At 37.1% G+C, this 16318-nt stretch overlaps 2 protein-coding genes and 1 long non-coding RNA gene across 3 annotated transcripts; 2 read left to right on the top strand and 1 right to left on the bottom strand.

Annotated features, from left to right (window-relative positions):
* Nucleotides 1–1515: 1515 nt before the first annotated feature.
* LOC140770666 (UPF0481 protein At3g47200-like) lies at nt 1516–2919 on the top strand. Its single transcript, XM_073111917.1, has one exon. It carries the CDS (start codon nt 1516–1518, stop codon nt 2917–2919), a length of 1404 nt encoding a protein of 467 aa, XP_072968018.1.
* Nucleotides 2920–6782: 3863 nt separating this feature from the next.
* On the bottom strand, nt 6783–8628 carry LOC140771170 (uncharacterized). The gene is made up of 3 exons (XR_012106114.1): nt 8549–8628; nt 7835–7908; nt 6783–6883 (listed from the first exon to the last, which is right to left on the bottom strand). It is a non-coding gene; the product is annotated as an uncharacterized lncRNA (long non-coding RNA).
* A 5271-nt stretch (nt 8629–13899) lies between these two features.
* Nucleotides 13900–15385, top strand: LOC140770665 (UPF0481 protein At3g47200-like). Its single transcript, XM_073111916.1, has one exon. It carries the CDS (start codon nt 13900–13902, stop codon nt 15262–15264), a length of 1365 nt encoding a protein of 454 aa, XP_072968017.1. The 3' UTR covers nt 15265–15385.
* Nucleotides 15386–16318: the final 933 nt, after the last annotated feature.

Below are 16318 nucleotides of genomic sequence, written 5' to 3'. Positions count from 1 at the left end.
AAACCAATTTAAGAGCTTTAATTAAAATTTATCTTTGGATCACACACTGTCTCGAGACAATACAAGATAAACTTCAAAACCATGATTTATTCTTATCTTATCGACTTTAATGTGTCATTTACATATTACAGATTTATAATCCCTTTTTGCTTAATGTCAACTCCAAGACCACTGATTAAAATAGCCTCTTTTGCCCTCTCAATTTTTCTATTTATCCGATAAGCTTTCAGCAAAAACAAACTACAAGGCAGAAGACTCTCCTTGGCTCAAACCTTTCTAAGTGAAATCCTCGGGCCTGGCCCATGACCTTCCAATTAATCTTGATTTCATGACTAGTACCTAATAGGAAAATAATTTATATTTAGTCATAATATAATCACTTATGACTCATTTTACTGACTTTAATGTCACGTCTCTCGTAAACTTTTGGTGCTTAATTGTTGTTGTATTGTTGATAATTAGGATTCGATGCTCCTCACATTATTCCAATTTTCCAAGTTGCCCCACCATGCTTATTTGGCAAGACTCACTCGACTCTAGACTAGCATCCCAGAGGTCAATGTAACTCGACTTAAATGACACTACAGATATGATTCTTCATCACTCAACTTTGTAAGAGCGTACTCATCTATTGTATTTAAAAAAATTAGAGCATAGAAATACTTATATTTCCATCTCTATTACTTGATGGAAGCTTTACATCACCCGTGAATGTATACACATCATCAAACCACATAATTTTCGTTTCTCATTTTTCTCTTATTTATAATTTGCATATATTTAGAATTTTTGTTTGTGATTAGCTTAGATATTAAAAATTCTCTACATCTAGTATCTTGATTATAAATTTCTCATTTGATATTAATATTAGCTTAGCTAAATTTTAATTTACTCTAATGTATTACTATTTTATTTGCTGTTGTTTGTTGGTGATTAGAAATAGCTTTCGCGGCACACTCCGCTGTTTTAGATTATTGGACAATACTGTTCAAAAGGAATAAAAAGAAATCGATCTCCAATTGTCTGCTTAGTATTTTGCTGGAGTGCTGAATCATACTTTCTTGATTATGGCTTAAGCAGTAAAGAATAAGAGACTAAGAGGCAAGCTGGAATCCTCTGGCTAGGCCCATGTCAAAAGAAACCTTCCATTAATCTTGAGTTCATGACTAGTAGCTCATATGAAAAAAAAAGTTTAAATTTAGTGTTAATATAATCACTTCTGTCTCATTTTACTGACTTTATTGTCACCTTTTCTTGTAAAATTTTGGTACTTAATTGTTGTCATACGGTTGATAAGTAGGATTTGATGCTCCTCATATTATTGCATCTTTTCAGGATGCCTCAGCATATGTATTTGGCAAGGCTCATTGGACTCTAGACCGGCATCCAGAGGTCAATGTGACTCGATTTAAATGATACAGCAGACTTGGTTTCCATCACTCAACTCGACTTAAAAGATAACGCTTATAAAGGGGACGTTGTACGTATCAGGTCCTTAATTCTCTTCCTGCAAACATGGACAACTCCTCAGAGTCCTCTACATCCATTGATATCTCCAAAATCATGGCGGGAACTGGACCAGTAGCAGCAGAGATAGAAGAGGAAAAAGATACTAGTGGAGTAGACGTGGAAGCTTTGGCAAGTGACATGGCCACAATGCTTGGTGCCTTGCCAAAAGGCGATCCTTACACCATCTCCCGTGCCCCCGCCTATGTTCGCACCGGTAACGAGAAGCTGTACGAGCCAATGGTGATCACGATTGGGCCGTACCACCACGACTGGGAGCTCGAAGCCATGGAAAAGCGCAAGTTGCTATTCGTGCGTGACCTCCTGGCTCGGTCCACCACTAAGGCCATCTTGGAAGTCCTCTTAGGAAGGATGAAAGCCTTGGAGAATGAAGCACGTAGGTGCTACAGCGAGAGAATAGATCTCACAAGCAAGGACTTCGTCAAGATGATGCTACTTGATGGCTGCTTCGTCATCGAATACTTATTGAAATTTAAAGAAGAAAAGTTGTTCTCTGGCGTTTACTTTATACATACGGACCTGATCTTAATGGAAAACCAGATCCCCTTTTTTATAATAGAAGGGCTGTTCGAATTACTTGTCGGCGGTGCTGCTGAAAGCCGACCGTTCCTCGTCGAGCTCATACGACATATGTATCTGAAGGTTCCTAGTCTGAAAATACATGACTCGGGACTTCCACCCCCGGCCAAGATACATCACTTGCTCCATCTTTATTGGCACTGGGCTGTGCCCGGCGACAAGAAGCCGAGCGTGTCAGATCAACATTCCCCACCACTAGAAAGGCTCATCTGTCGGCTTTTCTCTTGTTTTCCATGGAGGAAGCCGGTGAAGGAGACTTCTTTTATCCCATCAGCTACCGAGCTCCATGAGGCAGGTGTGACCTTAAGGAAGAAGGCTTCGCCTCGCCACATGCTCGACATAACATTCCGGAATGGCGTCATGGAAATCCCTTTAAAAAAGATCGAGGACTTGACCAAGCCTATCCTCACCAACCTCGTCGCTTTCGAGCAATCCATGCTGGATGGCCCGAAGAACATAACGAGCTTTTCCGTGCTCATGGATTCGCTCATTAGTAAGGAGAAGGACGTAGCCATTCTCCAACGGTGCGGTGTCATCGACAATTGGCTGGGTAGCGAGGACGAGGTGTCCCGCTTCTTCAACAAGCTCTGCGAGCATGCTATCATCGACCCTGACGATCATTACTTTTCTGAGTTGTTCAGCAAAGTGAATTCATATTACGACACCAAATGGCACAGTCATAGGGCAAGATTGGTGCATGATTACTTCAGCAGTCCATGGTCGATCCTCTCGTTAGTGGCCGCCCTCGTATTATTGGTTCTTACTCTCTTGCAGACCTTCTTTGCCATCTACTCCTACTTCCGTCCTTTCTAAGTAATTGCTTAATTCAGTCAGTTGGGTTGTGCTGGGATTGTCGATTTTTGTAATAAAACTTCTTTAAATATTCGAATACTTTTGTTTAGACATGATGATTTTGTCTTTACAAACAGAGTTCTGTCCCAAATAGTCGATTTTTTTTTCTGAAGGTTAAAGAGCAGCAGCCAATGTTTTAATTTACACTATCTATCTGAGCTAGTACCGCATCTGAAGTATCAAAGGCAACATATTAAGTTCTTGAGGGGTTTAGACATATCGGCACGAAAGATTAGCCTGAACCCAGTGGCCATAGCAATCTGGAACTGGAACAAATCAGCCCCCCTGCAGGATCGTTAGCCAAGCCAATCCAGTGCAAAATAAATTTGCAGTGAAGTGAGGGGTATTTACCAATTAATTTGACCCCAAACCCCTTAACCTGCATTGGATGTGAAGATGGGTATCAGATTCCTCGCAAAGCCCACATACGGGCAAGAGTTGGGCCTGAGCCTAAAACATTAATTATAGGCAGCCTTCACAAGTGCCTTGTCCTCCAAACTGGGATGAAAACGGATAGGATACGAATTGGATACGGATCGGATAGTACTCAATCCATATCCGTACATATAATTAATCCAGATACGAATATTAGACGAATAGCAAAATTTAAAACAATATCTTAACTAAATGGATACGGATAATTTTCGGTAGAGGATCGGATCTTAAACAGATATTGATTGAATCTAAAAGAATTATAATATTTTATTTTAATATAATTAACATAAAAATATTAAGAGTTTTACAACAAATAAATTTTTCGTATGTTAAATATGTAAAATGAGAGAAATTAATCTCTATAAATAATATATAATATATAATATATTATTAGTAATAATATTAATATTTACTATTTAAATAAGCAAACTAAAAATTGTAAATCATTCAAAATAATATGGGGGTAAATGGATAATCTCTTGCGTTCTCAACTTAGTTTGAAATTATTCACAAGAGAAAAAGAAGAGACTAGATTTTAAATTGGGTCGTTCTAACAATAATCTCTTGTGTTCAAATGTCATTGGAAATTTTAATTGGTTGCACCATTGTCGTGAGATTTTTTTGCAGAATCTTGTGTCCTATCTTGAAAAATATTTAGGGGTTAGCAGCCATTAGACATGATCATTAGACTCGACTTGCCCAAACTCGACCCGAACCCACCTAGTTTTAACCGGGTTAAGCCCGGGCCGACTCGAGCCCGAGATGGTAGTGAGCTACATGGGCTAAGCCTTTGTCCGCCCATCCTAGCCCGAAAGCCTGATCCACTATTCTTCTGTATGGCCCAACCCATAATACATGCATATTTCTATAATTTTTTTAGTCCCACATTAGATATTCAGTAAATTATATATCAATATATAAGTATATTCTCGTGAAAGATAATTAAAATATCTTTATATAATCCCATTAAACTTAGCCCAATAAAATATAATATTTTTTATATTTAACCCATTATATTAGACTCCATTATACCCAACTCAAGCCCAATATCTAATTGACTAGTGAGCAGTAACGAGCTAGAATATTCTGGGCCTGGCCTAGCCCGAGCGACTGGTGGGTCGGACCATGAACAAATATTTAAGTCTAATTGGCTCAAAAAGCCTGGCCCGAATTTGGCCATGTCTAGCAGCTGTTTATATTATTGAGAGACTTTTGAAAGAACATCATTAGCTTTAGAGGGAGACTTTTAAATTCTTCATCCTTTACATAGCTTATTCTGTGGACTGTGGAATTTTAAATACAGTAAACCAATTTTGAAGATACTGTAATGAAAAATTTATCACGGAAAGCAACTAAAAACAAAATCCAATGAGCAAGACATTTTAGATATAATTGTTCATATAGATGAGTGTTTATAAGTCAATTTTGTACATTATAATATTTGAATTTAGATCCATAGTTCTTTAAAATTATTTGTGTCAATATTACTTGCTTATTCTATATTTTTATTTCTAATATACTATGTGTTAATAAAGTTTCTATAGTTTTTGATTTTTAAGAATGACTAAAAAAAGGGCATCCCATGTCCCCGTCCCTTCCTTCAATATCGTGCAACAAAGGATTACTCTTTGCCCTCTTCATCCCATGATATCTACAAAGACATAAGCATAGCGGAAAATCAAGCAGCTGCAGCAGTTAAGAGAAGTCGCTACCGGAGTAGATGTGGAGGCCGTTTTGGCCAGAAGTCTTCACGAATTATCAGAGATCAAGCTTACACTTTCTCCCACGTCCCCATCTATATTTGTGAGAAAAACAACAACTTCAGCGAATGTAACCTTCGGGGCGAAGGCTTCGCCTCGCCACATGCTCTGATATAACATTCCAAAATAGCGTCATGTAAATCCCTTTTAATTAGATGGAGGAGGCCAATAGTGATTCATGAAATCATAAAAAAAATATTAAAAGAGTTTTGAATCTCAAAAGTTACTGAAAATTTTAAGAGTCATTTATATATCTATAAATAAATAGAGTGGATTAAGTCTTTGACAGCAACTTTGACTTTTCGTAAAGATCTTCTGAAAATTTTCCATTCTTTTATCCCTTGCAATTGTCTATTCCGCTTTGTTACAAAGTAAAAGAAGAGAAGCATTATAATAGAAGTTCTCGTCACCTAATTTTCTTTTCATTCTTTTTATTTAAAATTGAAAGTAGCAATATTTAAAGCTTACCACATGCTAATTTAATAATTTATTAATGGGGAGGTTCATGGATGGATATAACAAGGTGACTCCGCGTGACTCTTCTTTAAATTGATGTCATTGTGGTTGTCTCTAACAAATTTAGTATCAGAGTAAGATTTTTCTCAAATATTATTACATGAAAGCCACTGTATTAACAATATTTGTATATTTTACAACTCAAATTCCTATTTTTGAAGTAGAATATTATGGTTGTTGTCCTACTTTAATATAAAGATTTTTATCAAACAAGATGCAAGTGCACCTCGTTTAAGTAAATTTATTTACCCTCAAATATTTTGGTGCCAATAAAACGAAGCAAGCTTAGGATATCTTAAAAAATAAATTATAATGAGAGAAAGACTGGTGTTTATGCTGTGACTACCAGTAAAGTTGTACTCATCAACCTAAACCTTCTGGGATTCTCAAAAATCATATCATTCTTTGCATTTACTGAGTTTCAAACTAAAAATAGAAATGCCCTGGGGCTGAGGAGGTCAAACTAACGTGGTCTTATGATACATAGGCAGACTAAGAAACTGGAGTTAAGACTGCTCGATTAAGACCTTTGGCGCATTTCGAGCTATTGATTATATGTCTAGAAGAGTTAAATGGTCAATTAGGATAACAATTGCCCTGAGATTCGGCTTAATTATATATAGCTTTGGGCAAGCCTAAGACGCAACGAATAGATTAGCCCAAGAATTTTGGGACGCAAAAGATAGAAAAATAACATAAAAAAAAACTAAAGAATTGTTCGATAGTTAAGAATTTTAGCAAATTCAGTAACTTTATCTTCATTCCTATCTGACAACCAATTAAAGAGCTTCAATTAAAATTTATCCTTGGACCACACACTGTCTCAAGACAATACAAGATAAACTTCAAAACCATGATTTCTTCTTATCTTATCGGCTTTAAAGAAAATTAATGTGAAATACCCAAACCTCCAAATACACGTGTAAACCGCGTGGGTAAATCCTCCCACGCGGTACATCATATGACCTGTCAGTATAAGGATTTCACAAGGCACACAACAGCACAATTTCACCATAAATAACTCAACTAAACGAGTCCGGATACAAGTTCCACAGGCCACAACAAGCCTTCCAAATATACATCCAAAATACTATGTTAAAGTCCAAAAAAATACGTCATCATCATACCCTCGCAGGGGCTTAATACAACTAACATACGTACTAAAAAGAAAGAAAACGGCTACTTCTCGCTACCCGCACCTGCGTCCCCTAGCTCTGAAATAATACCACCACGAGGGGTGAGCTTACAGCCCAGCGAGTAGGATCCATAGAATCTAAAATAATGACATCACATGTGTATATCCAATATATGTCTATATTTGCTAATGATAACTACATGCTTATTGAAATGACTTACCACAATTTACTAAGTCAATGCAATTGATAAAGATTACCAATCACTATCCTGGAATCTGCTAGTTCCTAAACATATTATGATAAGTTCACACAGATATAAAGCTTGAGGCAATCTCTTATTCGTGCACATCTCAATCATAGGTTTTACATGTTATGCATAGCAATAAAATAGCAGTTTAGTCACCTCATGTCTACCAAAGCAATAATCATACTCATCATCGCTCACCGAGCTATTCACCACACAGGGTAAATACTCTTAAGAAACAATCATCGTCGTCGGGTACCGCTAGAGTTATATCCCCGCCTCACAATCATGTTCTTCTATCATCATAATCTAGTCCTAACTATGTAGTATAACTACCTGAATGCCACACAGGCTTCCCGACCTCAGGTGTAGGCCGCTAATAGTATAGACATATATGATACACTCTACCCTTAACCCTGGGCTGAGTGAGTAGGGGTACTGCCTAGTCAGAATTCGACTACTAATGATAGGTGAAAGTGGTGCAGTGTTTATGCGTATATAAAACATGTTATAGTCATCATGATCATTACATTCCATATTCACAGCAATCATACATCTATGCAATGGTATACTATACGGGACACATGTAAAGCATTATCATACTAATGTTGATGTTACATTAACATTCTCATAATACTATGATGAACATGTTATAAATAACTACATATGCAAAAGATATAACAGGGATTACCAACTGCATGTATTAATACCGACAATTCCTACAGTGTCATGACAGGTATAATGACTGTAATTATGTTATTCTAGATTTGTATAACTCTACTCGCCTGGGGTCTCCACGGTATGGTAAAACTCGTCAGCTAGTCCGAAATCCCAAAATCTTCCTCACGCGGTGTCAATCCTATTAATTCACGCAAGTAAGCATTAGCGAACTAATATAATTAATTATCTTATTAGCACATTTATGTTTGGTACGAGTCAATGGTATCCTAGGAATCTTATGTTATCCCAAAATTAAGGATCATGCTAATCAAATCAGGTGAAAATGATAAACAGGGTTATAGGGTCCAAATGATGGGTAGGCCCAAACCCAACCCACAAAGCAATAGGGCCTTGGTGGGCTGGGGGCCCAGCCACAGCCCACCAAGGTTGGAATAGTGGGCTGCAGACTGCAGCCCACTCCACAATGGGCTAATGGGCTGCAGCCCGCAGCCCACCCGGATCCAAGGCTAGGTGGGCTGCGGCCTGCAGCCCACCTAGATCGGGCTGGTGGGTTGCGGTCTGCAGCCCACTCCCAACAGATTAGTGGGCTGCAGACCACTGCAGCCCACTAAGGGGGGAAATGGGTGGGGGTTAAACCCCACCCCTCCACCCCATCTCCTTCCACTCCCGATGGAAGGAGGGTGAGGCGGAGAGAAGCCCACGAGGCTGCGGGGCTGCGGCGGCGCAGCGCGGGGACGGCGGCGGCATGGGTCCGGCACAGCACGAGGCCGAGGAGGGGAAGGAAAAGAGGAGAAAGGAAGGAGGGGAGGAGGGCTTACCGGAAGGGGGGGTCGGCGAGCTCGGCGGCTCTGGCGACTGTCGGCAACTACGAGAGAGAGAGAGAGAGAGAGAGAGAGAGAGAGAGATAGCAAATGGAGGGGAAGGTGAGGGGCTGGAGGTGGGAGGGCTGCGGTGAGGGAAAGAAGAGATGAGGGAGATGGGGAAGGTGGCGTGCACGGCAAAGGAAGGGAAGAAGAAGAAGAAAAGGGAAGAAGGGTGGCAGGGTGGCAGGCTCGGCACGTGCGTCAGTCAGATTTTTTTTTTTTTTTTTCTAATTGGTGTGTTACATAATGTGTCATCTATATATTACAAATTTATAGTTCTTTTTTGCTTAATGTCAACTCCAAGACCGCTGATTAAACTACAAGGCAAAATACTCTTCTTGTCTCAAACCTTTCAAACACTTGGAATAATCCAAGTTCTTAAAAATAACGGCAGGAGTCTCGGAATGCAATCAACCTATTTTTCAGGATTCTCCTCCACCTCAAAATATCTTCCATAAATTCCAAGCCCATAAAAACTTTCTTAAAATCAGGCTTAAGTGAGATACCCTGATATTTCCTTTTTAAGACTTTTTCAAGGTTCATCTTCTATTTCATGTCCCAAACTGAGCAACTCAGTAGAGATCGAGAAGAAAAGAAAAAAAAAAAGGAAAGAAGAGACAAGAGAGTAGGACTATTTTATCTTTCAATTTTTGCATGCGTTATTTTTAGTTAGCATTTTTAAAAGAAAATAAAAGACTATATTAAGAACTAATTTGGGCGAGTACAAAATTCTCTTCTGATAGAGACCAAAATCTGCAATAGTGTAGCATGTTAACCTCCATCCCAAATACACCCAAAGCTTAAACTCCAACTCTTACAAGCAAGCTAATATGCAACTCGATTAGTATGCCTAAAAATGTAAGTAAATTTACAATTGTTGAAATTGCTAGTTATGTTTTTGATATCTTCAATGATGGTAATAAACTAATGCTGCAATTAATCCTTGATCAAAATATTAACCAACACAAGACAATCAGTTTAAATCCAGACATTGGCTAAATTTCTTCGTGTTATGCTCCTTAGTCCTTCCTTAATGGTAATGACTTCAGTAATCAACCCAGATTTGTAAGGCCCGCACTGAGCACCTGCAATAATTAGAGTACCATTAGGCTGTTGGACTACGAAGCTTGCCCCCTCTGCAATTCCGTTTTGACAAAGGAATCATTACTATTAACTTATACCTAGCCAGGAGGTGGAGGTATCTAGTGGACAAGTGCGGGGATAGGAGGAGGCTTCAGCGAACCGACAGAAAATTGAGCCACATACTCATCCGATGGGGAGATAGCTCGAAGCCATACCTTGTTAAGTTCTTCTCGTTCGCTTGTAAAATGGACCCGGTTACGATACTTTCATATCTACCAAAGCATCACTGCGATGTCCGCCTTTACTCTAGGCCTCTAGCCTTATCCGGAACTGGCAACCCGTTCATCTTAGCATTGGTTATTCTTAGACTTCATCGTGGTGTTGATCCTCTCCATGAAATATTATTTTCTTTAAAACTTTCTTTTTTAGGAATTAATTCTTCTTCCGCGCAATTAAATTTTCGTTTGGATTGTACAAGTAACTAATTAAGAAAAGCAAACAAACTAATATTCCTCAGCAACGTGGTGAACGTAGTACGTACTACATAATTGTCCTTCCTTCAATGCCGTGCAACCATGGCCTCCTCTTTGCCGTCATCATCGACTCGTAATATCCCTACGACCATGGCGGGAACTCAAGCTGCAGCAGCAGTAGATATAGAAATAAAAATATGTTGCCGTAATAGATGACAGGAGCAATTGTGATGTTGGTCTCCTTTAAAAGTGCAGTAACCTCTCTAAGTTTCTGTTGTTGCGAAGAGTTTTATAAATTCTACGACAAAGAGAATTAAACAGTCGAGAAAGGGAGAAAACAGAAAATAAAGAGAACAAAAAGAGCCAAAAGAGTTTAATTATTTTCTCTTTTAATTTGCGTTTGATGTTGGTATTGGATTTTGTAGTGGAGACTCTTTCATGGAATAGAGCCTCTCCATAGAATATTACCTACAAAGTGATATGAATCATATTAAAAAGAGGTAGAGAGTTTTTAACTAACACGGTTTTTCAAAAAAATTTATTTATTAAAATAAATTGTTCCACAAATTTATTATTTAAAAAATTATTTTACTATAGTCTTAAATAAAACATCGAGCGTAAGCATTTTATTTTGAAAGAAGACATGAACATAATTAACTAAAAAATAAGCATATTTCAACAAGAGGACAGATGTTGTGAAGTAAATTAGAGAATTTATTATTTGGATAACATGAGCAATCATGTCGTTGGTGTCCTCTAAAAGTGTAGTAACTTCTCTGAAGTTTTGGTAGCGTAGAGCTCTGTAAATGCTATGACAAAGAGAATTAAAGCAGTTCAGAATGAGAGAGAGAACAGAGAATAAATAGAAGAAGAGACTAGAGAGTATAACAATTTGTCTTTTAATTTGCGTGCAATGATGGCATTGGCTTTTGTAATCAACTCTTACATGGAATGGAGCCTCTTGATAGAATGTTACCTACAAAGTGATATGAATCATATTACAAAAAGGTAGAGAGTTTTTTTTATCTAATTAATTTTTCTTAAAAATTTTATTTATCAAAATAAATGTTTTGCAAATTTATTATTAAAAAGATATTTTACTATAGTTTTAAATAAAATGTTGAGGAAGCATAAGCATTTTATTTTGAAAGAAGAAAGGAACATAATTAACTTAATAATAAGCGTATTTCAACGAGAGGACAGATGTTGTGAAGTAGATTGGAGAATTTATTATTTAGATGACTTGAGCAATCATGTTGTTGGTCTCCTCTTAAAGTGCAGTAATTTCTCTGAAGTTTGGGTAGCGAAGAGATTTATAAACCCTACGACAAAGAAAATTAAAGTAGCCAAGAAAGAGGAAGAGAGAACAGAAAATAAGGAGAAAAGAAGAGACAATAAAGAATAACTGTTTTCTCTTTTAATTTGTGTGTGATGTTGGTATTGGCTTTTGTAGTCGAGACTCTTTCATGGAATGGAGCCTTTCATTCGAATATTACCTATAAGTGGTATGAATCATATTACTAAAAGGTAAAAAGTTTTTTTTATCTAACTAATTTTTCTTAAAAATTTAATTTATTAAAATAAATGTTTTGCAAAGTTATTATTAAAATGTTTTATTTTACTATATGAGCAAGCATAAGCATTTTATTTTGAAAGAAGACATGAACTTAATTAACTTAAAAATAAGCTTATTTCAACTAGAGCGCAAATGTTGTGAAGTAGATTGGAGAATTTATTATTTAGATGACCGGGGCAATCATGTTGTTGGTCTCCTCTAAAAGTACAGCAACCTCTCTAAAGTTTCGGTAGCAAAGAGCTTTGTAAAACCTACGACAAAGAAAATTAAAGTAGTCGAGAAAGAGAAAGAGAGAATAGAGAATAAAGAGAAAAGAAGAGACATGAGAGTATAATTGTTCTCTTTTAATTTACGTGTGATGTTGGCATTGGCTTTTGTAGTCTTGTAAGGAATGTTATCTATAAAGTGATATATATGAATCATGTTACTAAAAGGTAAAGAGTGTTTTTATCTAACTTTTCTTAAAAATTTTATTTATTAAAATAAATGTTTTGCAAATTTATTATTAAAAAAGTATTTTATTATAGTCTTAAATAAAATGTCGAGCGAGCATAAGCATTTTATTTTGAAAGATGGCATGAACATAATTAATATAAAAATAAGCGTATTTCAATGAGAGGATAGATGTTGTGAAGTAGATTAGAGAATTTATTATTTAGATGACAGGAGCAATCATGTTGATGGTCTCCTCTAAAAGTGCAGTAACCTCTTTGAAGTTTCTGTGTAAAATAGCTTTGTAAAACCTATGACAAAGAGAATTAAAGTAGTCAAGAAAGAGAAAATAGAGAATATAGAGAAAAGAAGTGATAGGAGAGTATAAACATTGGATTTTGTAGTTGAGACTTTTTTGTGGAAGATTACCTATAAAACTATTTTTAGAATTTAGTTCTTCTGTACTCTGTGCAATTAAATTTATACGGATTGTACATATAATTAAGAAAATTAAGCAAATATTTCGAACATCGTGATGCGAATGTATAAGGTTTATTTAGATCGGCAAATATATACATTATAGTTTACTCATAATTAATATACTTATATATTTGTATATAATTTATTAAATATCTAATGTGGGATTAGAAAAATTATAGGAATATGTATGAATTATGAGTTGGGTCATACATGAGAATAGTGGATCGAGTTTTCGGGCTAGACTGGACGGGCAAAGCTCAACGCACCTACTTATGAGCAGAGCTCAATAGGGGGGATTGTTAAGGAGAAGTCTTGCTAGCATCTTAAGAGAGGTTTCCTCGCCATAATATCATGTTGAAATAATACCTTTGACGGTTTAAACATTCAGAGGTTGTTTCTTTAATTGGTTTTTTTTAGATATTGCATTGATAGAGGAAGTGTTTAATTCAAAAATTATTATTTAGTTTAATATATTAAATTTAAAAAATACTATTTAAAAAATTAATTAGACTGAGATGTAATCTTTTAAACATTCACTTGGATTAAATAGATGTCAAAATACGACATTTAGCTATCCCAATATAATCTATCTTTCTTTTTTCATTTCAATTCTAACCCAACCCTAACCCATCTCCCTCATCTCATTTCGTCCCGACCCAACCCCAATTCATCTCTCTCCTCTCCTCTTATTAATTTGTATCTTTAACCCTAACTCATTTTTCCTCTCCAATCTTCTATTCTCTTCTAATTAAATATTTATTTAGTAAATATATCATTAAGAAATATAACTAAGCTAGATTTTTTACTGTACATCTTTTAAAATTACTGAAATACCCCGTTATTTCTGTCAGGAAAAAAAAAAGTCAATTAGGGTAAAGGGTTTATGTTCGGGAAGAGGCCATGGGGGAGCACTCTGTCCACATTATTCTATATGAAAAATTAAAGTTTTAAGCGGACCACAACTCCTGACGGAATTTGGCGACGCTTTAATAGATAAGGTTGATGAACGATCATCACCTTGTTTAGTAAGGAAAGTATCCCTTCTAATTTGGTTTGGGGATCTCCTAAAGAGCTAGCTTGTTACTGGAGCCAAGACTGAATGCATGGTTGATTAGGGCTCGCTTGTCGCCATTCATGCATGCATGAGATAATTAAGAAAAGCAAACAAATATTCTTCAACAACGTGGTGGAGGTGCTTTAATGAGAATGATTATAAAGAGGACGCTGCATGCTCCTCCCTTCCTTCAACATATCATACAACCATGGGCTCCTCTTTGCCCTCTTCAACCAAGGCGGGAATTCAAGCAGCAGAAACAGAGAAGGCAAAAGATACTGCCATAATAGACGTGAAAGCTTTGTCAACTGCCATAACAGGAAGGTTCGGCGCCTTACCAGAGACCGGTATTCATGCAATCCCCCGCATCCCCGCCTATATTCTCAAGAAAAACAAGAACCTTTATGTGCCAAGGTCGATTGCCATTGGCCCGTACCACCACGGCAAAAAGCACCTCCAAGCCATGGAGCAGCACAAGTTTCGATACCTGCAGGACCTCTTAAAGCGGTCCAATGCTAACGCCTTCAGTGCTAACGCCTGCTTAGAAGGCTTGTTAAAGAAGATGGAAGCAATGGAGGCAAAAGCACGTAGATGCTACAGCGAGGACATCAAATTGAAAAAAACTGAATTCGTGCAGATGATGGTACTTGATGCCTGCTTCATCATCGAGTTTCTCTTCAAGTTAGACGACCGAAAAGGTAACATCTCCGATGTGGGTTTCGGGGGCTTGCAATCTATAGATACCGACTTGCTCTTATTGGAAAACCAGATCCCTTTCTTTATAATCGAAGAGTTGTTCGAATTACTTGGTGCTGAAAGCAATAAAAGAACGTTCCTCACCAGTCACCTGTATAACCATTTGACATCTGAGAATTTTTTTGGTGCGGAAAATAGAGAGAAGCAGCCAAAGAATCCCCAGGAGATCCATCACTTGCTCCATCTTTATTACCACTGGTTCATAGGAAATACCAAAGAACGTAGAGAGTCGGAGAAGACGTCGGACAAAAATGAGCAAATTCGTGAAGATGTAATCCCATGCGCTACCGTGCTCCACGAGGCGGGTGTGAGCTTCAGGAAGAAGATATTGCCAGGACACAATTTCGACATAACATTCAAGAAAGGCGTGATGGAGATCCCTGCTATTCGGATCGAAGACCCTAACATGCATTGCTTCGCCAATCTCGTCGCCTTCGAGCAATCCATAAGGTGTGAGACGATGAAAATGACAAGCTTTACCCTGCTCATGGATTCGCTTCTTAATACCGAGAAGGACGTAGCAATTCTCCAGCGCTGCGACGTCATCGACAACACGCTGGGTAGCGAGAAAGTGGTGGCCCGCCTCTTCAACCAGCTCGGCGTGTATGGTCCCATAAAAAAGAATCACTTCGCTGAGATATTCAGACAAGTGAATCGCTACCGCAACAACAAGTGTAACAAATATAGGGCAAGATTGGTGCATGATTACTTCAACACCCCGTGGGCAATCCTCTCGTTGGTTGCCGCCCTCGTATTATTGGCTCTTACTCTCTGGCAGTCCTTTTTTGCGACCTATTCCTACTTCCATCCTCCTTAATTTCCATCGCTTCCTTGGTATCCAATCTTTAATTTGCTCAATGGCCTTTTGGATATCTGACATGCTGCTTGTTGGTTTGTTTGTATGTTTGTTTATTTGCTTTTGTCTTTTCAATTGCTTAATCCATTTGGATTCTGTTGGGATTGTAATTCTTATTTGTATTTGTTGTGTAGACAGATATATATACATTGTTAATTATCCTCCTTTTGTTTTGTAATAAAAGTTGACGGGCAGTCTTTCTTTCAAATTTTTTTTTTTCTTTTGATCATTTATGAATATGGGTTGGATAAGGGTGAGACAAATGGTTAACACTTTCTAAAATACAGAGGCACTTAGATTTTATCAAGTTTTAACCAATATAGTAAACTGTCTAGTCTAAACTTTAAGTTATATGCGTTGTTCAATAATTATTTTAAATTAAACGCTGTAGAGACCTACTTCAAATTATCAACTGAGTCAAACCATTAAGCCAAATTATTAAATTACAAAATCATCAAATAATTTTTTTCATAATAATTATTGAGAATTGGGATCTATCCCGCAAATTATTGTTCAATAATTTTTTTCATAATAGTTTTTGAAATCATCAAATAATTTCAAAAACTCTCACAACCATCTGTCCTCTCTTTCGAATGCGTTTATTTTTTTACTTAATTATGTTCATGCAATGAACAAGTCTCAGCGTTCAAGCTTAGGTAAAAAATTAAGAACCAACTTACTTTGTGAAACGAAGGAAGAAGTACCATTAAATTTACAGTTACTTCATGAAACAAAGGTCAAAATGAACTCCTAGCTTGAAAAAGACCAAATTCTCACTAGGTGTAATTGTTTGCTTGGTTGTTATTAGTAACAACAATCTCCTCAAGACATCAATAACCTTTCCGGTTGCGACGAATAAATATTTACTCAATCAAGGAGAAAACGTACGTGTAACATTTGTTCCAGAATTGATTGGCTTAATTATTAGCTAAACGCTCCTACTTATGAGCAGAGCCCAACAGGGGGGATTGTTAAGGAGAAGTCTTGCTAGCATCTGAAGAAAGGTTTCCTCGCC

This window comes from Typha angustifolia, chromosome 11, assembly GCF_048772165.1.
Source record: "Typha angustifolia cultivar Huaian chromosome 11, ASM4877216v1, whole genome shotgun sequence".
In the NCBI taxonomy this organism is placed as follows: domain Eukaryota; kingdom Viridiplantae; phylum Streptophyta; class Magnoliopsida; order Poales; family Typhaceae; genus Typha; species Typha angustifolia.
This window is presented reverse-complemented; position numbering and strand designations above follow the sequence as displayed.

Bases quoted from the DNA above. Each gene is read 5' to 3' on its own strand.
- LOC140770666 (XM_073111917.1), top strand. From the start codon at position 1,516: ATGGACAACTCCTCAGAGTCCTCTACATCCATTGATATCTCCAAAATC.
- LOC140770665 (XM_073111916.1), top strand. From the start codon at position 13,900: ATGGGCTCCTCTTTGCCCTCTTCAACCAAGGCGGGAATTCAAGCAGCA.